At 44.7% G+C, this 18,300-nt stretch overlaps 1 protein-coding gene and 1 pseudogene across 1 annotated transcript in view; both read right to left on the bottom strand.

Moving 5' to 3' along the window:
• BMS1 (BMS1 ribosome biogenesis factor) overlaps positions 1 to 18,300 on the bottom strand; it is a 105,289-nt gene that overhangs the window by 31,296 nt on the left and 55,693 nt on the right. The window contains exons 7-15 of the mRNA XM_063958738.1: positions 8,709 to 8,830; positions 8,288 to 8,484; positions 7,151 to 7,290; positions 6,108 to 6,760; positions 5,861 to 5,962; positions 4,217 to 4,374; positions 2,617 to 2,698; positions 1,668 to 1,741; positions 1,337 to 1,525 (exon numbers count right to left, since the gene is read on the bottom strand). Of these exons, the coding sequence (XP_063814808.1) occupies positions 1,337 to 1,525; positions 1,668 to 1,741; positions 2,617 to 2,698; positions 4,217 to 4,374; positions 5,861 to 5,962; positions 6,108 to 6,760; positions 7,151 to 7,290; positions 8,288 to 8,484; positions 8,709 to 8,830 (1,717 nt within the window). The remainder of the gene's footprint in view (positions 1 to 1,336; positions 1,526 to 1,667; positions 1,742 to 2,616; positions 2,699 to 4,216; positions 4,375 to 5,860; positions 5,963 to 6,107; positions 6,761 to 7,150; positions 7,291 to 8,287; positions 8,485 to 8,708; positions 8,831 to 18,300) is intronic.
• Positions 13,383 to 13,500, bottom strand: LOC134896552 (5S ribosomal RNA; annotated as a pseudogene).

Raw genomic sequence — 18,300 nt, 5'->3', positions numbered from 1 at the left:
ACGTAATTCCTTCCATAAGACCATCCAGTCAGGTGTCGACTCCCTAGGGGGTGACATCACTATTACAGGCAATTGCTCCGCCTCCATACCATTTTCCTCCTCATACATGTCGACACAACGTACCGACACACAGCACACACACAGGGAATGCTCTGATAGAGGACAGGACCCCACTAGCCCTTTGGGGAGACAGAGGGAGAGTTTGCCAGCACACACCAGAGCGCTATATATATATATAGGGATAACCTTCTATAAGTGTTTTTCCCTTATATAGCTGCTGTATTGATTAATCTGCCAAATTAGTGCCCCCCCTCTCTTGTTTTACCCTGTTTCTGTAGTGCAGGACTGCAGGGGAGAGTCAGGGAGACGTCCTTCCAGCGGAGCTGTGAGGGAAAATGGCGCTTGTGTGCTGAGGAGATAGGCTCCGCCCCCTTCTCGGCGGCCTTTCTCCCGCTTTTTTAAGGAAAAACTGGCCGGGGTTAAATGCATCCATATAGCCCAGGAGCTATATGTGATGTATTTTTTGCCATCTAAGGTGTTTTTATTGCGTCTCAGGGCGCCCCCCCCCCCAGCGCCCTGCACCCTCAGTGACCGGAGTGTGAAGTGTGCTGAGAGCAATGGCGCACAGCTGCGGTGCTGTGCGCTACCTTATTGAAGACAGGACGTCTTCTGCCGCCGATTTCCCGGACCTCTTCTGTCTTCTGGCTCTGTAAGGGGACAGGCGGCGCGGCTCTGGGACCCATCCATGGCTGGGCCTGTGATCGTCCCTCTGGAGCTAATGTCCAGTAGCCTAAGAAGCCCAATCCACTCTGCACGCAGGTGAGTTCGCTTCTTCTCCCCTTAGTCCCTCGGTGCAGTGAACCTGTTGCCAGCAGGACTCACTGAAAATAAAAAACCTATTCTTAAACTTTTTCACTAAGCAGCTCAGGAGAGCCACCTAGTGTGCACCCTTCTCGTTCGGGCACAAAAATCTAACTGAGGCTTGGAGGAGGGTCATGGGGGGAGGAGCCAGTGCACACCAGGTAGTCCTAAAGCTTTTACTTTTGTGCCCAGTCTCCTGCGGAGCCGCTATTCCCCATGGTCCTTTCGGAGTTCCCAGCATCCACTAGGACGTCAGAGAAAGTTACAATAGCTGACTGCATACAAATGATTTTAACAGAGCATAGAGACAGATAAACGTAACAACTGCACAATGGTTGAAACAGGCAGAAAGCTGAACTGAAGCTACACTTTTTTGTAGACTCCAAAACAAGGCTGCAGAGTCAAGGGATGTGAAAGAGAAAACAAACAAAAAAACAAACTTTAAAATAGAATCACAGGTTTTATGATTACAAACCTCTGCTTGCTTCTGCATTTCTCCCTTCAGGTCATCAAAATATGTAGCATCAGCATCTCCATCATCATATTGCATATCAAACCGTTCCTTCAGCTTCCGCTTCTTCTCCATGCGCTGTTTCTTTTCATCTTCCACTGCTGGAGCGGCCACTGCAACCTCCTTCTCAGCCACCTCATCCTCACCTTCAGACTGTATAACACAAGATAAATAAGTAATACTGACCAATAACAACTCAACATGGGAATTACCAGAGTTTGGTCTCTAGCAGCAGACAGGGAAGATTTGTCAGGAAAGTAAAAGCAGTACAATATTTCAGTACAGGTACAGTTACCTCCTCCTGAGACTCTGGCTTGCCCTTGTGCACCTGCCCTGTCTCCAGGTCTTCGAAGTCACCATAAAGTTCCTCTGAGAACACACAGTAAAACAACCTGCACATTAACCTCAACTCATCATCATCTCTGTTTATAGGGGAAGCCTCAGCAACAATTGGCAGTAACACAGATTGCAGCTTTATCATAAATACCATGGGAGAGCTGAATTACTAAGGAATTACTCAACTACAGTCCTCAAGTATCATGCCCAGGTTTGTCGGTAATTTATCCCTTCTGCCTCAGAAATAATTCCTGAAAACATGACTTGTTGGGTTTAGAACCACTGCTCTAATTTAATCAGTTAAGGCCCTTATTGTAGTAGTCCCAGGGCCCATTATTTGTGGGACTACTACTACCTTACATTTTATTTTGTTTTCTTTCATGAATTAACAGATATATTTAAATAAAGAAACTATAAGAAACATAACGACATTTGGCTAAGACACAGCACACCGTGGCATAGACTAGATTCATCGAAATGTGTATTTTCAAGTTCTCATTACTAATCTTAAACAGAGGTACTCCTTTTGCAAAGGAATCCATCGTGCTAAAGTTATATGATGGGGTATACATAATATCATGGCAATGTAAAGGGGGTAAGTACAGTGACTGAACCACAGCAAAGGCAATATAATGTTTAATGGCTTGTCATCTCTTGCAGCTTCCTTATCCTGTTGCCTCAGGTTACCTCACGTTTGGCAGATCTTATACAGCATGTAAAAACACAAACAGATTACTTCCAAACTGTTTTGAAAGATATTTTTCAACATGAGTAGAATGGCTTTAATAAGCTTAGTAAAAAAGTGACACACCCTTTATTCTACACAAATCAACAGGTTACTTAGTTTGTGTAACATTATTTAACAATAGCAACAGTCATTTTTATCCAGAGTGAAAAAAACTATTCACCATCTTCTTGTAGAAGTTTTTCTGCATCTTTATCAGATTCCCATTTTCCAGTGACGAAACAATCACGGATGTAGTCCATAACCTAAGACACCAAGGTAAAATGGGAACATTATTGTGACATCAAAACAAGCTGCAGTGTTATTTAAAACTAGGTAAATTTGAACACACTCGCCTACAAAGCCAGATATACCACCACTGGCTTCATACACCAGCTCTACTATTGCTCATGATCTCTTAGATCTGCCACGGATTGTAAGCTCTTACACAAGCAGGACCATCCTTACCATTTGTTTCTATGTCTACATTTATTGTATGGTATGTTCCTAATCATATGTGTCACTGTCCAGTGCTGAAGAGCACTGCTGCATCTTACTAATTAACTACAAAAATAATAATAATATTATTGTAGGGGCACTTGCATATGTGGTTAAACCATTGGTGGCCAAAGCGTCGATCATGGACATTTAGTCGCAGTGGATGTCCTAGCAGCCGAAAGAACCCAATAAAAATCAGGGCTAGTCTTATTAGCTCTTGCGCCGAAATCCCTGCAGGCTGAAGCTGCAGCTAGTGAAAGCTGTGACTGTGATGTTTAGGTCTGTGCGGTCAGGTGTCTCTGCAGCAGACAAAAAGAATCAGGGTGATTCTTATTAGCTGCTTGCGCTGAAGTCACTGTTGGCTGTGGTTGCTGGGTAGGTCTGTGGTCAAGTGTCTCAGCAGCAGTCAATAAGAATGAAGGTTTGATTATTATTGGCTGCTGCACCAAATGCACTAATGGGCTTGCTGAAGATGCGGCCGGACACATCTGGTCAGTCTTCTGTGGGGTGGGGGGCTGGGGCAATTTAATGTTTATTTTTTTCTTTGTGGGATTGTTACTTTTTTTTTTCTTCTGTGGGAGACAGCAAGTTTGTGGGTATTTTCCTGTGAGGGTCAATGTATTTGGGGTTATTTTCCTGTGGGGGACAATGCATTTGGGGGTATTTTCCTATGAGGGACAATGTGTTTGGTGGTATTTTCCCATGTGGGGACAACGTGTGTGCGGTTGTTGTTTTTTCTCTGTGGAGGTCAATATCCGATTTTAGCGGGGTAGTCCCCATGCTACTTGTTGCAAGGCCACACCCCCTTTCTGGAATGCCATGACCCCTTTTTCCGGGCATGCACCTGCAAATTTGCCTACTTAGTAGATCACAATGGATTTTCAGCTTTTGGAGTAGATCACCAAATCAAAAAGTCTGGTCACCTCTGGATTAAAACATCTGCCTGTAAAGTGGGAATGTGCACGTGCACTGTAATGTGCGACTATCACCATACTCATCGCTCTGCTGAACCTAAATCTCATCCATACACTTAAGTTTCCCCATCATACTTTATTATCGTGATAAAGGTGGCAAGCAAGTAAAACTTATGTTTACACATTCTTTATAATGGGTTGTCCCTTTAAACAGAGGAGTGACTAATTTTATTCTGCATGAAGAACTGAACATAAACATAAGGTATGTAAATGCTTATTTTACAACATTCCCATGTGCCTCAACCAGCCTTTAAAAAGGAATCTAAACAACAAAAGGAAACATTACTCCGCACTCTTCCACTTTCTGAATACCTCTTCATCATCCCAGTCCCGAGGGCTTTCAACCAGGAATTTGGAGCAGTCCAATGCGTTAGCTGCCCTTTTAGATTCCTTGTCTGGACGACTAACGTGGAAGAGGCCACCCAGCTCTTCTATAGTATCTTCTATCTCATCTTCCTCATTCTCAGCCACTGTACAGTATAGACAATTATAACAATTACCTGACATTACACATCAAAAGGCAAGTTAATAAAAGAATCTTTCAACAAGCTATCATGGCAAATAACTGCAGAGGTTTAATAACATTTCTCATACCATTTCTCCTCTGTACACAATATGCAGTATAGGACCATCATAATTTGCAAAGGGCAGGAACGGAGGCAAATTATGAAACAATGTCTGATTATACAGCATAGTGTACTATGTTGGTGATATATATAGATTAATAAATACTGTATACTGTGCCTTAGCACATAAATTAATTATTAAATACAGTTCTCCAGTGGCTGCACCCAGGGCCGAAACTAGGATTTACGTCACCCGGGGAAGGCATTAACTTGGCACCCCCACCAGCGCATGTAACTATGTGTGCGTACATATATATATATATATATATATATATATATAAAAAAATCCAATATATCAGCAGAGACAAGGCGGCACTCGGAGTCTTATTCAAACAAAGTTTATTGTTCTCTACGTTTCAGGGGATGAACCCCTTTCATCTCCTGACGAAAGGGGTTCATCCCCTGAAATGTGGAGAACAATAAACTTTGTTTGAATAAGACTTCGAGTGCCGGGAAAGAGGCATACCTGGGGATACAGGGGAGAGAGGCACAGCTGGATAACTTCTGATGGCCTCTCTAGCTCAGCCTCAGTTAGAGGAAGCAGGGGAAGAACGGAGGAGCAGCAGGAGACCTGGGGTCTGGGCAACATGCAGAGAGGACAGAGGAGTGAAGAGGGGAAGCTGGGCTGCTGGGAGATTTAAGTTATTCCCCTGGCCTCAGCTGTACTTCCTGTAGCCCCCCCTTTTCTTCACTTACTTAGTAATTAGCTGCTCTCCTCCTTCCCCACATAGCACTGCCGCTGTGTGTCTTTGAAGTGAGGGGAGAGAAGACCTGGTCAGGGAGATTGCGCTGAAACTGCTCCGTCCTGCACTGCCTAAGCTTCCTGCTGCCTGTCAGTTGTTTCACAGGCTGTTGCTGCGCTTGTCAAACAGCTGACAGGCAGCAGGAAGCTTAGGCAGTGCAGGAGGGAGCAGTTTCAGCGCTATCTTCCTGACCAGGTCTTCTCTCCCCTCACTTCAAAGACACACAGCGGCACGCTTAGGCAGTGCAGGACGGAGCAGTTTCAGCGCGTTCTCCCTGACCAGGTCTTCTCTCCCCTCACTTCAAAGACACACAGCGGCACGCTTAGGCAGTGCAGGACGGAGCAGTTTCAGCGCGATCTCCCTGACCAGGTCTTCTCTCCCCTCACTTCAGAGACAGACAGCGGCAGTGCTATGTGGGGCTGGAGCCTCGCATTGCGGACCACGCTTAGCGGACAGCGATAGCTCTGGTTAGGGGGTCTCGGCGCCCCCTCCAATCCGGCGCCCAGGTCGCCTGCCCCCCTAGCCCCCCCCCCTAGTTTCGGCCATGCTGCACCCAGTAAGGTTACAAAACTGAGCCTGCACCATACCTGTTCCATACACAAATTTCCGGAGATTAGGCACAGCCTGCTGTTGCCGGAGGAAAACTTCTGCAGCCTTCGTCTTCAAATCTTCCTTCCACTTTAAAGCACCTGAAAAACAGTTAAAATATAATTAGCTCTGGAAACGGCTTTAAATCAAACTCAATGACTCCCTGGAAAATATTCAGAAGGAACAATTTTGCACGCTGCGGAGCCTCATATAAGACATTTTCACAAAGTCAGTGGGGTAACTCACCTGCAGTGTCTTCAGAGGCATCATAATCTTCATTAAACTCATCATCTTCCTTTAGCAATTCTTCTTCATCACCATTCTCCTCTTCAGACATATCTTCAGATTCACCTTCCCTTTCCTTACATGCTACCTCATTGCCATCCATGTCTTCGGCTTGGTCAGAATCAGATGACAGCCCGTCCTCCCCGCTGCAATTCCCACTGTCCAATGCTGGTGCTGCTTTCCTACCAGTGTTCCCTCTTCGTGCTTGTTTTGCAGGACCATTTTTTTTCACCACACTTACTTCAGGTTCATCATCACTGTCCGAAGCACTTTCCTCCTCCTCATCCTCTGTAACCTCATTCTCTTCATCTCCACTGTGCTCAAGTTCATCATCACTGTCAGCAAAGGCCGGCAGTTCTAACAGTGGTTTACTTATCTGCTCTATTTTTAGTCTTTTAGCAGGTAGGGTTGAGTTTGGTTCATCTTCACTCTCCCCAGCTGATATTTCATTATCATCAACAGCATCTTCATTCGCTTCCTCCTCATCTTCCTCCCCACTATCATCCCCATCTTCGTCCCCAGACTCCTCATCTTGGACGCCTTTAAATACTGCTTTGCGACGTACACGGCCAGTATGAGCATCCATTACTTGCTCCTCAGTGGGCATTTCAATCCTAATTACCAGTACACCAATACAAAAAAAATTAGAGTCTGACTAAAAACTAAAACAAAGTCAAAAAATAAGTTGTAGTCTTCTGGTTAATTTCACTGTATGTTACAGCCCCCAATACTTCAGCAGCCCATCTGGGAATCAGAAAAATTAAACAAGTCAAAAATGCCTGATTTTATGATCCTAACCATTCTTTCGGTTGGGATCGGGGAATCTGGATTTTTAAACATGTTTAATATTACAGATTCTCTGACTTGGCCATCGGGAGATCGGCACATTTCCCCCAATACATCTGATGTACGAGGTGCATTACTTATACTGACTTTGTGGTGTTTGACAAGACAGACTTAATAAGCAATGCTTTGTGCATTAAGGAGGACACATTGACACTTACTCTTTCTTATTAACATCATCAATGCCCAAAGGCTTGGAGTCTGTGAACAAAGATACTTTGCTGGTGGACATCTTTGAATCAATGGTGACATTGGTGGAAATGAGGCTCTGGACCAGTTCATGTGAAGGCTTTGCGGCTCGCTGTAATGAGAAAAGAAAACTTCTTGGCGCTACCTTTACCAGTGATAATCAGTCTAATTTTACAGTACAATTAACTTTTTTATAGACTAGTGCTGTCAGCACCTACATGGTGTAAACAAAATATAGAAGCACCCCACCGCACTACACAACATTACTTGTGGTAACTATGGGCCTAAGTCAGATCTGATCGCAGCAGCAAATTTGTTAACTAATGGGCAAAACCATGTGTACCGTAGGTGTGGCAGATATAACATGTGCAGAGAGAGTTAAATTTGGGTGGGTTATTTTATTTCTGTGCAGGGTCAATGCTGGCTGCTTTGTTTTTACACTACAATTTAGATTACACTTTGAACACACCCCACCCAAATCTAAAGGGGGGGTACACACGGAGCGATGTTCACTTAATTTCTAAGCAACATGACTAGATTCCTTAGAAATAAAGTATACATCGCCCCGTGTGTAGGGGTGCCAGCGACAGCGATACGCAGCCCCGCGCGCCGCTATCGCCGACTCTAGATTTGGCATGCATGCATGCCAAATCTAGTAGATCGCTCATTTCACCGCTGGGTAAATTGAGCGTTCCCTCTGTCCCCCCACCTCGCTCAGCACACATCACGCTGTGTGCTGAGCGGGGGGAGAGATGTGTGCTGAGCAGTCTGTGCTAGATCGCTCATCGTCCCTGTGTGTACCCCCCTTAACTCTCTCTGCATGTTATATCTGCCTCCCCTGCAGTGCACATGGTTTTGCCCATTAGCCAACAAAATTGCTGCTGCGATCAGATCTGAATTAGGCCCTATATACCAGTCATCACTATAAGATCGACAGATGCAGGATAAAGTCAAGGTATCTCTAGACATGCTGGCAGGTATATTGTGGCATAGAGTATTTTAGTTAATCTACATTTACTATATGTGATAACACACTTATTGATGATATGAGTAAATTAGCTAGTACAGTAATGACACCACCCAGTATCTAAATGAATGCTTTTCCTTACCTGCTGCTGCTGGTGGATATGGTGTGGGCCCAGATCAATGTAAACAGCATCTTTGTCATACACAACGCCACCCACGCCAGAGAGGGGAGCATATATGGTTTTTTCCTTCTCATTCAGAGAACGTTTCTTCATTTGGGTTGGGAGCGGACATGGATCAGGCAGGAAGCTCACCTCCGAGAGAGCAAAATCTCCCATGCCTAAAAACAGACATCTTTATACAAACCGTGATATGATAACGTATTGTATCAAAGAGTGAAAAGCAGGAAGGATACATTGAGTTATGTGTAACCATACACTAAACAATATAACATGAAATAAATTATTAACTCCTACAAAGCACAATAAATACCAGAGTAAAAAATAACAGAACAAAACATGAAGCAACATAGCCAACAATATAGTGTAATATGAATGGAATAACCTGGTATGTGAACTTGACTTTTATTCTTTAAATGTGCTCCCCTCAGGTAACCATACAGTGATACTTTACGGTCACACTTAGGGTTCAGTCTTATGTCTTCAGGGTTAGTCAAATCTTCCATCCTGAGAATCAAATGACAAATGCAGCGTAAAATAGGCAGCAGCTAATCAACATACAGCACAAAATAGGCAGCAGCCAATCAACATACAGCATAAAGCAACATTACTCTTGCACCAAATCATATTACACTGTGCTGCACAGATATCAATGTAATCACAGATTAGTCCATGTATCACTGGAGTTTAGAGTCTAAATCTATTAATGCAATTTTGTGTGCGTGCTCTGATAGTTTCTATTATTTATGCCAGAGAAATGCACGGAGGCGCAACCAGAGAAATAATAGTTATGGTAGACTTACCATTGATAACTATTTCTCCTAAGTCCACAGGATAAACATTGGGACAGGAGGTAGCGACAGCAAATTGGCACCAACGATCAAAGCTTTCGGCCTCCCAGAATGCAACTGACCAGTCCCCTATATCCCTGCCTCCTGGCTTAGTCAATTCCGTTGTTTTCCAAAGCTCAAGGTAGGAGCATCATAGCGAGCCCTAATGAGGCGAGAAGAACGCACATGCACACCCTTCCGTACAAGAAGGAAGAGGTTAGTAGGCGAAAGGATACTTAAATCCGGTGCGTCAGGGTGGGATCCCTGTAGATACTGTGGATTTAGGAGAAATACGAGTTATCAATGGTAAGTCTACCATAAATATTATTTCTCCTGCAGGGTCCACAGGTTATCCACAGGATAAACATTGGGATGTCCCAAAGCAAATTTAGTGGTGGGGACGCTCCTGATTGGACAGGAGAATCCTTCGCCCAACTCAGCGTCCTGAGAGGCAAAGGTATCAAAGGCATAATGTCTAATGAATGTGTTAACAGAAGACCATGTGGCTGCCTCACATATATCTGTTCAGCTGAAGCACCATGTTGTGCTGCCCATGAAGGACCTACCTTACGAGTAGAGTAAGCAGACATTAGCCGGCATAGGGAGATCAGCTTGAGAATATGCTTCTGAAATAATCATCATCCGAATCCACCTCACCAGTGTCTGCTTGTCAGCAGGCCATCCTCTCTTGTGAAATCCGTAGAGAACAAAAAGTGTGTCTGTCTTTCTGATAGCACTGGTATGATCCACGAAGATCCTTAAGGCACGTACTACGTCCAAAGATGCATCTCCCACAGAATGGTCCAAGCCCTTGGAAGGCCGGGACTAAAATTTCTTCGTAAAGGTGGAATTTAGACACCACCTTAGGACGATAGCCAGATTTGGTTCTGGAGAACCGTTCTATCTGGATAAAAAAAAAAAAAAAATCAGAAAAGGAGGGCGACATAACAAAACCCCTAGATCTGAAACTCTTCTAGCTAAAGCAATAGCCAGTAGAAAGAGAACTTTAGCTGTCAGCCATTTAAAATCCACTTGCTTTAGTGGTTCAAATGGAGCAACTTGAAGCGCCTTTAGGACTAAACTTAAATCCCAAGGCACTGCAGGAGGAACAAAAGGAGGTTGGATGTGAAGCATTCCCTAGAAGAAAGTGCGAACATCCTGTAGGTTATCAATTTTCTTTGGAAACCATACAGTCAATGCTGACACCTGCACTCTCAAGGAAGCCATCCGTAGTCCTTTGTCCATTCCTGCCTGAAGGAATGCTAGGACTCTGGAAACTCTGAAAGTCCTAGGGTCAAATTTCCAGTCACCGCACCATTGCATATAGGCTTGCCATATTCGGTGATAAATGTGACCGAAGGGGTTTCCTTACTCTGTGCAATGTTTGAATTTACCTGTAGCGAGAATCCTCTTGACTTCAGGATAGAGGTTTCAAGAGAAACGCTGTCAACGATAGTCGATCCAGATGCCTGTGATAACAAGGACCCTGCATTAGTAGATCTGGACGTTGAGGGAGCAGACGTGGAGCACCCATCGACATTCTCTGCAGATCTGTGTACCACTGCCTTCTGGGCCAAGCCGGAGCTATTAGAATCACGGAACCCTTTGCTTCTTTTATCTTCCTCACCACCCTAGTAGCAGGATGATCGGAGGAAATAGATACGCCAGATGAAACTCCCATTTCACTGACAAGGTGTCCACAAAGATCGCTCCAGGATCATTTGTTCTTGCCCCGTATGCGGGCACTTAGTTGTTCAGACGGGATGCCATGAGATCTATCTCTGGCAAAAGCCACTTGTCTACCAGAGTCTGAAAGACTTCCGGGTGTAGAGCCCATTCACTTGCTTGAATGGCGTGTCGACTGAGAAAATCTGCCTCCCAGTTTAGGACTCCCGGAACGAATACTGCGGACAATGCTGGAAGATGGAGTTCTGCCCACTTTAGACTGTGACTTATCTCCTTCATCGCTGTTTGGCTGTGCGTTCCTCCCTGATGGTTGAGGTACGCCCCCACCGTCAAATTGTCCGAGCGGATCTGGACTGGTCTTCCTTGAAGAGTGTCTTTTGCCTGAATCAGTGCCAAGTATATGGGGGGTCATTCCAAGTTGTTCGCTTGCTAGCAGATTTTAGCAGCATTGCACACGCTAGGCCACCGCCCTCTGGGAGTGTATCTTAGCTTAGCAGAATTGCAAATGAAAGATTAGCAGAATTGCGAATAGAAAATTCTTAGCAGTTTCCGAGTAGCTTGAGACTTACTCCTACACTGCGATCAGCTCAGCCCGTTTCGTTCCTGGTTTGACGTCACAAACACGCCCTGCGTTCGGCCAGCCACTCCCCCGTTTCTCCAGACACTCTCGCGTTTTATCCTGGCACGCCTGCGTTTTTCCGCACACTCCCAGAAAACGGTCAGTTTCAGCCCAGAAACACCCACTTCCTGTCAATCACACGCCGATCACTTCAACGGTGAAATTTCTTAGTTCGGACGTGAGTAAATCTACTAAGTTTTGTGCTAAAATACTTAGCGCATGCGCACTGCGTACCATGCGCATTTTTGCCTTAATCGCTCCGTTGCGAAAAACGGCAACGAGCGAACAACTCGAAATTACCCCCATGGCCCGAAGTTCTAACAGATTTATTAGCAGACAACTTTCTTCTGTGGTCCATTGTCCCTGGAACCATAATCTTCCGGACACTGCTCCCCAGCCCTGGAGACTGGCATCTATTGTCAGGATCTCCCATCTGATATTCAAAAGGTTCTCCCTTTGTCTAGATGGGATGTCTGTAGCCACCAGGCTGATGACTTTCTTACCTTGTGTGAAAGTACCATAGTCTGTTTCTTTATTGTCTGATGTATTCCATTCCATCTAGAATCAGACGCTGCCGAGGTCTTGAGTGGAGACCATGTCGAATGTTGACATCAAACCCATCAGTCGCATAGCTGCGTGGATTGATACTGTTTGACTGTGTAACAACTCCTGAGTACTTGACTGTACTTTGAATATCTTGTTCTGAGGTAATCCATTTTCTGCAGACTTGAATTCAGTACAGCCCCACCGTGAGTCATCCGTTGTGCCAGAACCCGAGATGACTTTGCCCAATTTATAAACCACCATTGCCTCTGCAGACAAGTCACTGTCTGTTGGAGATGGCACAGAAGCCTTTCCTGTACCAAGATTAAAAAAAAAAAAAAAAAGGTTGTCGAGGTATGGCAATTTTCTTATCCCCTTCTTGTGGAGATAAGCTGCCATAATCATCATAATTTTGGTAAATACTGTGGAGGCTGTGGCTAACCCAAAAGGTAAGGTCTGGAACTAAAAATGTTGCTGGAGAATGGTGAACCTTGAGATAACACTGATGGAACAGTGCTATAGGAACCTGTAGGTAAACAACCCGACTATCCAGGGATACCCTGTAATTCCCTGGCTCCCTGCCAAAACTATGGAGCGCAACGTCTCCATGTGAACCGTGGTACCCAAACTTATCAGTTTAGGATTTTGAGATTAGGGTGAAATGATCCTTCAGAACCCAAACCCGGTTGGAGTAAAACCCCTGTCCCTATTGTGCAGGGGTTACTGGAATGCCTATTCCTAAAAAAAGCAATTTCTGAACTACTTCTTGCAAACCCCTGTCCTTCACCTCTACCCGAGACAGACTGGAACAGAAACCTTAGAGGAGGATGCTTCTTGAAGAGAAACATAACCTAGAGATACAGTTTCTTTCACCCAGGCATCTGTTTGTAAACTGTTACCAAATCTGTGCAAACTGAAGAAGTTGGACCCCTATCCTGAGGTCCCCCCGAAGGAGGCCCGCACCATCATGCTGATGGCTTATCCTCTGGTTTGGAAGCTGGCCCTCTGGTTGCCTTTGCTTCTTTGCCTTACCAAACTTATTGTATTGGGACTGTTACGTTCCTTTATGACCAACAAGGCCGAAACACGGACCCCTATGTTTGGGGTTATATGTGGAAGGAAACGTGACCTTCTTGGAGTCTGATTTGGACTCCAGAATATCTGTTAACTCCTTACCAAACAGAAACTTCCAGCCAAAGGCAAATTTTCCAGAACCTTCTTTGATTCTGAATCAGCTTTCAATGTATGTAAGCCACACTGCTCTGCGAGCAACTATTGTTAATGCTAATGGCCTAGAACATTAGCGTCCATATGAGCTATATTGGATTCTTGCTCCCTTGCAGGCGCTGAAAAACCTGTCTTCCAGTACCTCAGCCCAGTGTACCTACAGCACCTGGTATTCCAAGGTGGTCTCCCATACAAGAACTAACCAGGCCCAACACTGCTTAGCTTCCAAGATCTAGTGAGATTGGGCCCATCCAGTGTGGTGTGCTGTAGATTGCAAGGTGAAGTCATGGCTGGTCTTATGACTGCCCCAGACAGAGACAATATAGTTTTCAAAAAACCATCCCTCTTTTGACGTTGACAGCAAAGGCCATATATATTTTCGCACTATCAAATGATATGCGTATCTCTTTAGGAGGCATTTCCCATTTTTAAACAGTCCTCAGCTGGAAAAGGATATTTGGAATCCCATTTACTGGGAACCTCTATTCTTTATTGGGTATAGCCCAAACCTTTTCCATGATTTTCATCAGCTGCTGGGGTTCCCCCATGAGGAGGCCCTATTTTATGGGGACGTTTAAACATAGGTACCTTATTTTTAACACAGGCTCTGCTGAATCCTCTAAGGACAGAAAAAGCCTTTACTGATCTCATTAACTCAGCTCTATTTACCTGTTCTTTGTATGCTGAAGAAGAGTATATAGAGGTTTCATTGTCTGATGAATCATACTGTGTAGCCTGTGCAGTTGATTTACTTACACTGTTTCTCAGCTTGTTTTATTAGAGAAGCTGTTGGGGATACCGTAGGTAAAGAGCTGCCTGTATGGGTTAATAATGAACCCTATTCCTGGTATCAAAGCTGTAGGAATTAACCTTTCAGCTATACTGGACAAGGTCTGTGCAAACATCGTTTAAAGGGGATTTATCTATTATGCTGATAAGCAAACCATTTTACACATGAACCATCCTGTACCAGAACAGAGAGGATAATACAGTTATTGCAAGACAACATGATGTGAGTGTTGGTGTTACTTTAAGTGTACTCTCGTCACCTTTGCCGCTCTTAGACATGATAAATAATCAGCACTTTCACAGTGTACTACACAATTTGTGACTGTAACCACTTTAGAACAATAAAGTGACATCAATCTGACCCCTACCTATGCACCAGCATTGAGGATCAGAAGACCAACTGATAAACATATATTAAAGTCAGCAATCACACTAGCAGTCAGTCACATGTTATATATTAGTCATATGAGCACATAATCAACTACAAACACATTTTAAAGTATGTAGGAGTACATATTACTGAATTCTGTTTTATACAGATCTTAATGTATTCAGACGCATTACGAAGAAATCCACAGTAATGTACACAGACTCATATGCAATAGGCACTTAAACGTAACTATTCATACTGACAAAAGCAGATAGAAATTTAGTGCTGTATAACCCGTACTCAGTAGAGTGGGATACAGGGAGACTCACCTCACTTCCAAGATCGATCAATCCGTTAGCGAACGCTGAGTGGATCCAGACGCTACTAGTGTACACCGCTGCTTCGGGAATTTTAAGTGAACACAGACGCACTGTGCATACAGACGCACCGGCCATACAGACGCCTGTATTGCGACTGGGTCTCCTCGCGGTAGCGCTTAGTGAACACAGACGCAGCGGCCTATGCTGCGACTGAGACCCCTCGTGGTAGCGTCTGAGACGGAAGTGAGGCAATCAGTTCATGGCGGGAGACTCGCGGAAACTGGTCATGAACTTGGGGGGAGGGGCGACCAGGAGAGCCTCTAACTCCCCATCGCTGACATCAACCCTAGGGATCGCAGCCTCATACTATTCCTGGTGGCTTATGATCCCTAAGGCCTAGTGCTGGAGCACCCGTGGTGGCGGCACGTCAGCTGTTTGGTTGTCTCCTTCCAATACAGTGCGGCTGTGTCCGTATTCCCCGACTACGGGGAACGGATGCCTTACCTTCTCCCCGTGCTCCGGCCACAGCCTGGTAACATCTTCTGGACCTGCTAGTATATCCGACACAGACGCCCGCCGAGACAGCACTGTACACATGGGTAAGCGCTGTTGCGACCCAGCAGAGAGTTGTTGGAGCGACTCTTTCCAATATGCGTGTAAGACGCTGTTAGGAAAGATCGCTCAAAAACATAGTAAGACTATAAAAATAACATAAGAAAGCTTAGGGCTGCCATAGAACAGCAGCCCTCTGACCATGGTCCGGCTCCTGCCACACCAAACAAAAAACTTATTTGCCTGAGCCAGTGGGCGGGGATATATGGACGGGCCCGTTGCATCCTGGGAGGCCTGAAAGCTTGTGATTGGTGCCAATCTGCTGTCGCTCCATCATATCCCATTGTTATCCTGTGGATAACCTGTGGACCCTGCCATAGAAAGTGACATTAGGCTTGATCTGTTTAAAGAAAAACAACTGCTGTGACATAGCGTCTTCTAGACATAGTTTTAACACGTCCCATATAGCCAGAATGAGGGATTCAATACCCTGAGCAGAAGTGGAATCCCCATTAACGGGATCCCAGTCTTCTCCATCCTCCTGTAACTCTTCATCTGAATCAGAGAGTAGAGCAGGTAAACCGCACTTTTGTAGTCCTGAGTTAGAGGGGGCTGTGCAATATCTGCCCTAACAGCTTGTTGTAGTAGCTAAGTTTTTTGAGCATTAGCAGTGAGTTTTGTTGACATATCGGACATCATATTTTTAAGGGCCCCTAGCCAGGAAGGCTCTTGACCCTCTTCCCCAGCCTCCTCACTGAGCTGTGAAGATTGGCTGCATTGTTCACATGAGACAGAATCAGATAAGGGAGAGAATCTGGTGTGGCATACACTGCATAGTTTGTGTTTACCCATATTCACAGTAAATCACAATGACATACACAGACAGTAATACTTAGCAAGCCTGCCCTTACTGCATGTGAAAGGGAGATATAGAGAGAGGAGACCAGCCCACCCCAGCTACACAGCCCCAGTGAGGCTGTCAGCTTATTATATCACAGTGAAAACCTATGATTGCTGTCCTGCATAGGACACAGATTGTGTACAATAGCGGCTCTCCCCCTTTGCTACACGCTGTACCAGTTTTCCAGCGTGTTTTGAGTGTCAGGAAGAGCTGTGTGAGCCTGCTACTGCAGTAAGCAGAGGAGGGCGCCAAAATGCAGCTGGTCCCGCTCTGAGGTAGCTCCGCCCCCTCAATGGCGCCAGAGCTACAGAAGTTTTTTATACTAGCAAAGTCTCCTAAAGTGCTTTAAAACATCACAACTCCCCTGCGTGTGAGTCGCACCTTGAACTGGGGGACCCCCCAGTGGGGGCCCCAGTTTGTACTCACCTTCAGGCTAGTGTTAGGGGTGTGCAGCGTGCTGCGATTATGACAGCTAAGGCGAGTGCCCCGCTGAACTAACAACCTCTCAGGCCGGTGGTCCTGTAGCAGCTCTGACATCTCGCAAGGCCGGTGATCGCCCCCCAACTCCACGGTGCAGGTATGCTGTTGCCCAAACAGCATACCTAAAATAAGAAAGATTTAAAATAAACTGAAGAAAACTCTCTGGAGCTGCAGAGATGTGCATACTCTCCAGAGGGCACTTTTTTCTAAACTGCCTGTAGGAGGGGGCATAGAGCCAGCACACCCAGTTGAAGAAATTTACAGTGCACCAGCTTCTTTGGACCCCGTCTATACCCCATTGTACTAGATTCCCCCAATATCCCTTATGGATGCTAGAGAAATACCCTTTATGAAAACTATTTGGTTAATACATCTTGATTTCGGTTTCAAGCACATTAAACTATGGTCTATGCATTCCACACAAAAAAACACAACTCAAATTTCTCAAGTTATAGTTTACATACTTATGTTCTTTTTTTGGGCTAATCTTTTTATCAATTTTCACAAATACAGCAATTACATCAAATAAAATAAAAGTAAAACCAATAGAAAACAGTAGTACAAACATACTAAGCAAACAGCACATGGTATACAGATATCATATAATCATGGAACATTACAGAGACACAAGAGCAGCTATAGTGACTAGAATCAGAGTGTGTCATAGTTATGATACAGCAGACCTCCACAGCATCCACTATAAGTAATCTAGTTATCAGCACTACGTAACCCAGTGCCTTGTCAATTCAAGTGAATAATCAAAGAACTGGAACATCAGATCCTTCATCCAACACTTGAGCGTATCTGAACTGTAGCCACCTTTGCCATATATGGTCAAATATTGAGTCAGCCTTGCGAGCAATGTATAGGTATCGTTCATGGGACATCGTGATTTAACTAAAGGAGCCCTTTCCTGGGATACAGAACTCATTATTGCCAATCAAGCACGTGCAATGCAAACCTTAGCTATGGAACATAAATTAAGAACATATTGTCTTGTGTACCAGTCTAGGATATCTTCAGCCAAAGTATCCAGTGTACAGGCAATAGGTGTGATTAACTGAGGAATACCCGTAGAGACAATCGCTTGTAGCATCTGTCCCCAAAAGCTCTGAAAAGCTCTGTGGTAATGTCCAAAGGATATGCTAAAATGCTCCTACAGTACCCCCACATTTGGGACATACTGAATCCTCCAAATTTAAGGAGAAACTCAGGGATAAGGTAGGTTCTGTGTACTATAAACTGTTAGATTTGTTGGAGTCGAGTATAAGCAGTGGATTCTCTCAGACTTCCCAGAGCTAAAGACTAATATTTTTCACACATCGGACCCAAGTCAGCTTCCCACCACAATTTGAGGTGTGGTAAGCTGGAAGAATGGTGAGCTACCAAAACGTATGACTAGAGAGAGGAAATAGAACTTTTAGCGATAATAGAAAGCAGGAGTAATCTAAGTGGACAATCCTGGATATGGGGTGATGTCCCTTTGAATTTGAAAGTAACTATAAAATATCATAGAAGGGAATTAATATTCACTACGAAGTTGAGTAAATGATTTCAAACACATTACCCTCACAAAAAAAAACCAAGGAGAAACTCTGCCTTTACTTCCTCAAACTACTCTCGCCTGGAGGGAGGATAATTCTGCCAGTGGTTGACATGT

The sequence above is a fragment of the Pseudophryne corroboree genome, chromosome 3, assembly GCF_028390025.1.
Source record: "Pseudophryne corroboree isolate aPseCor3 chromosome 3, aPseCor3.hap2, whole genome shotgun sequence".
In the NCBI taxonomy this organism is placed as follows: Eukaryota; Metazoa; Chordata; class Amphibia; order Anura; family Myobatrachidae; genus Pseudophryne; species Pseudophryne corroboree.
This window is presented reverse-complemented; position numbering and strand designations above follow the sequence as displayed.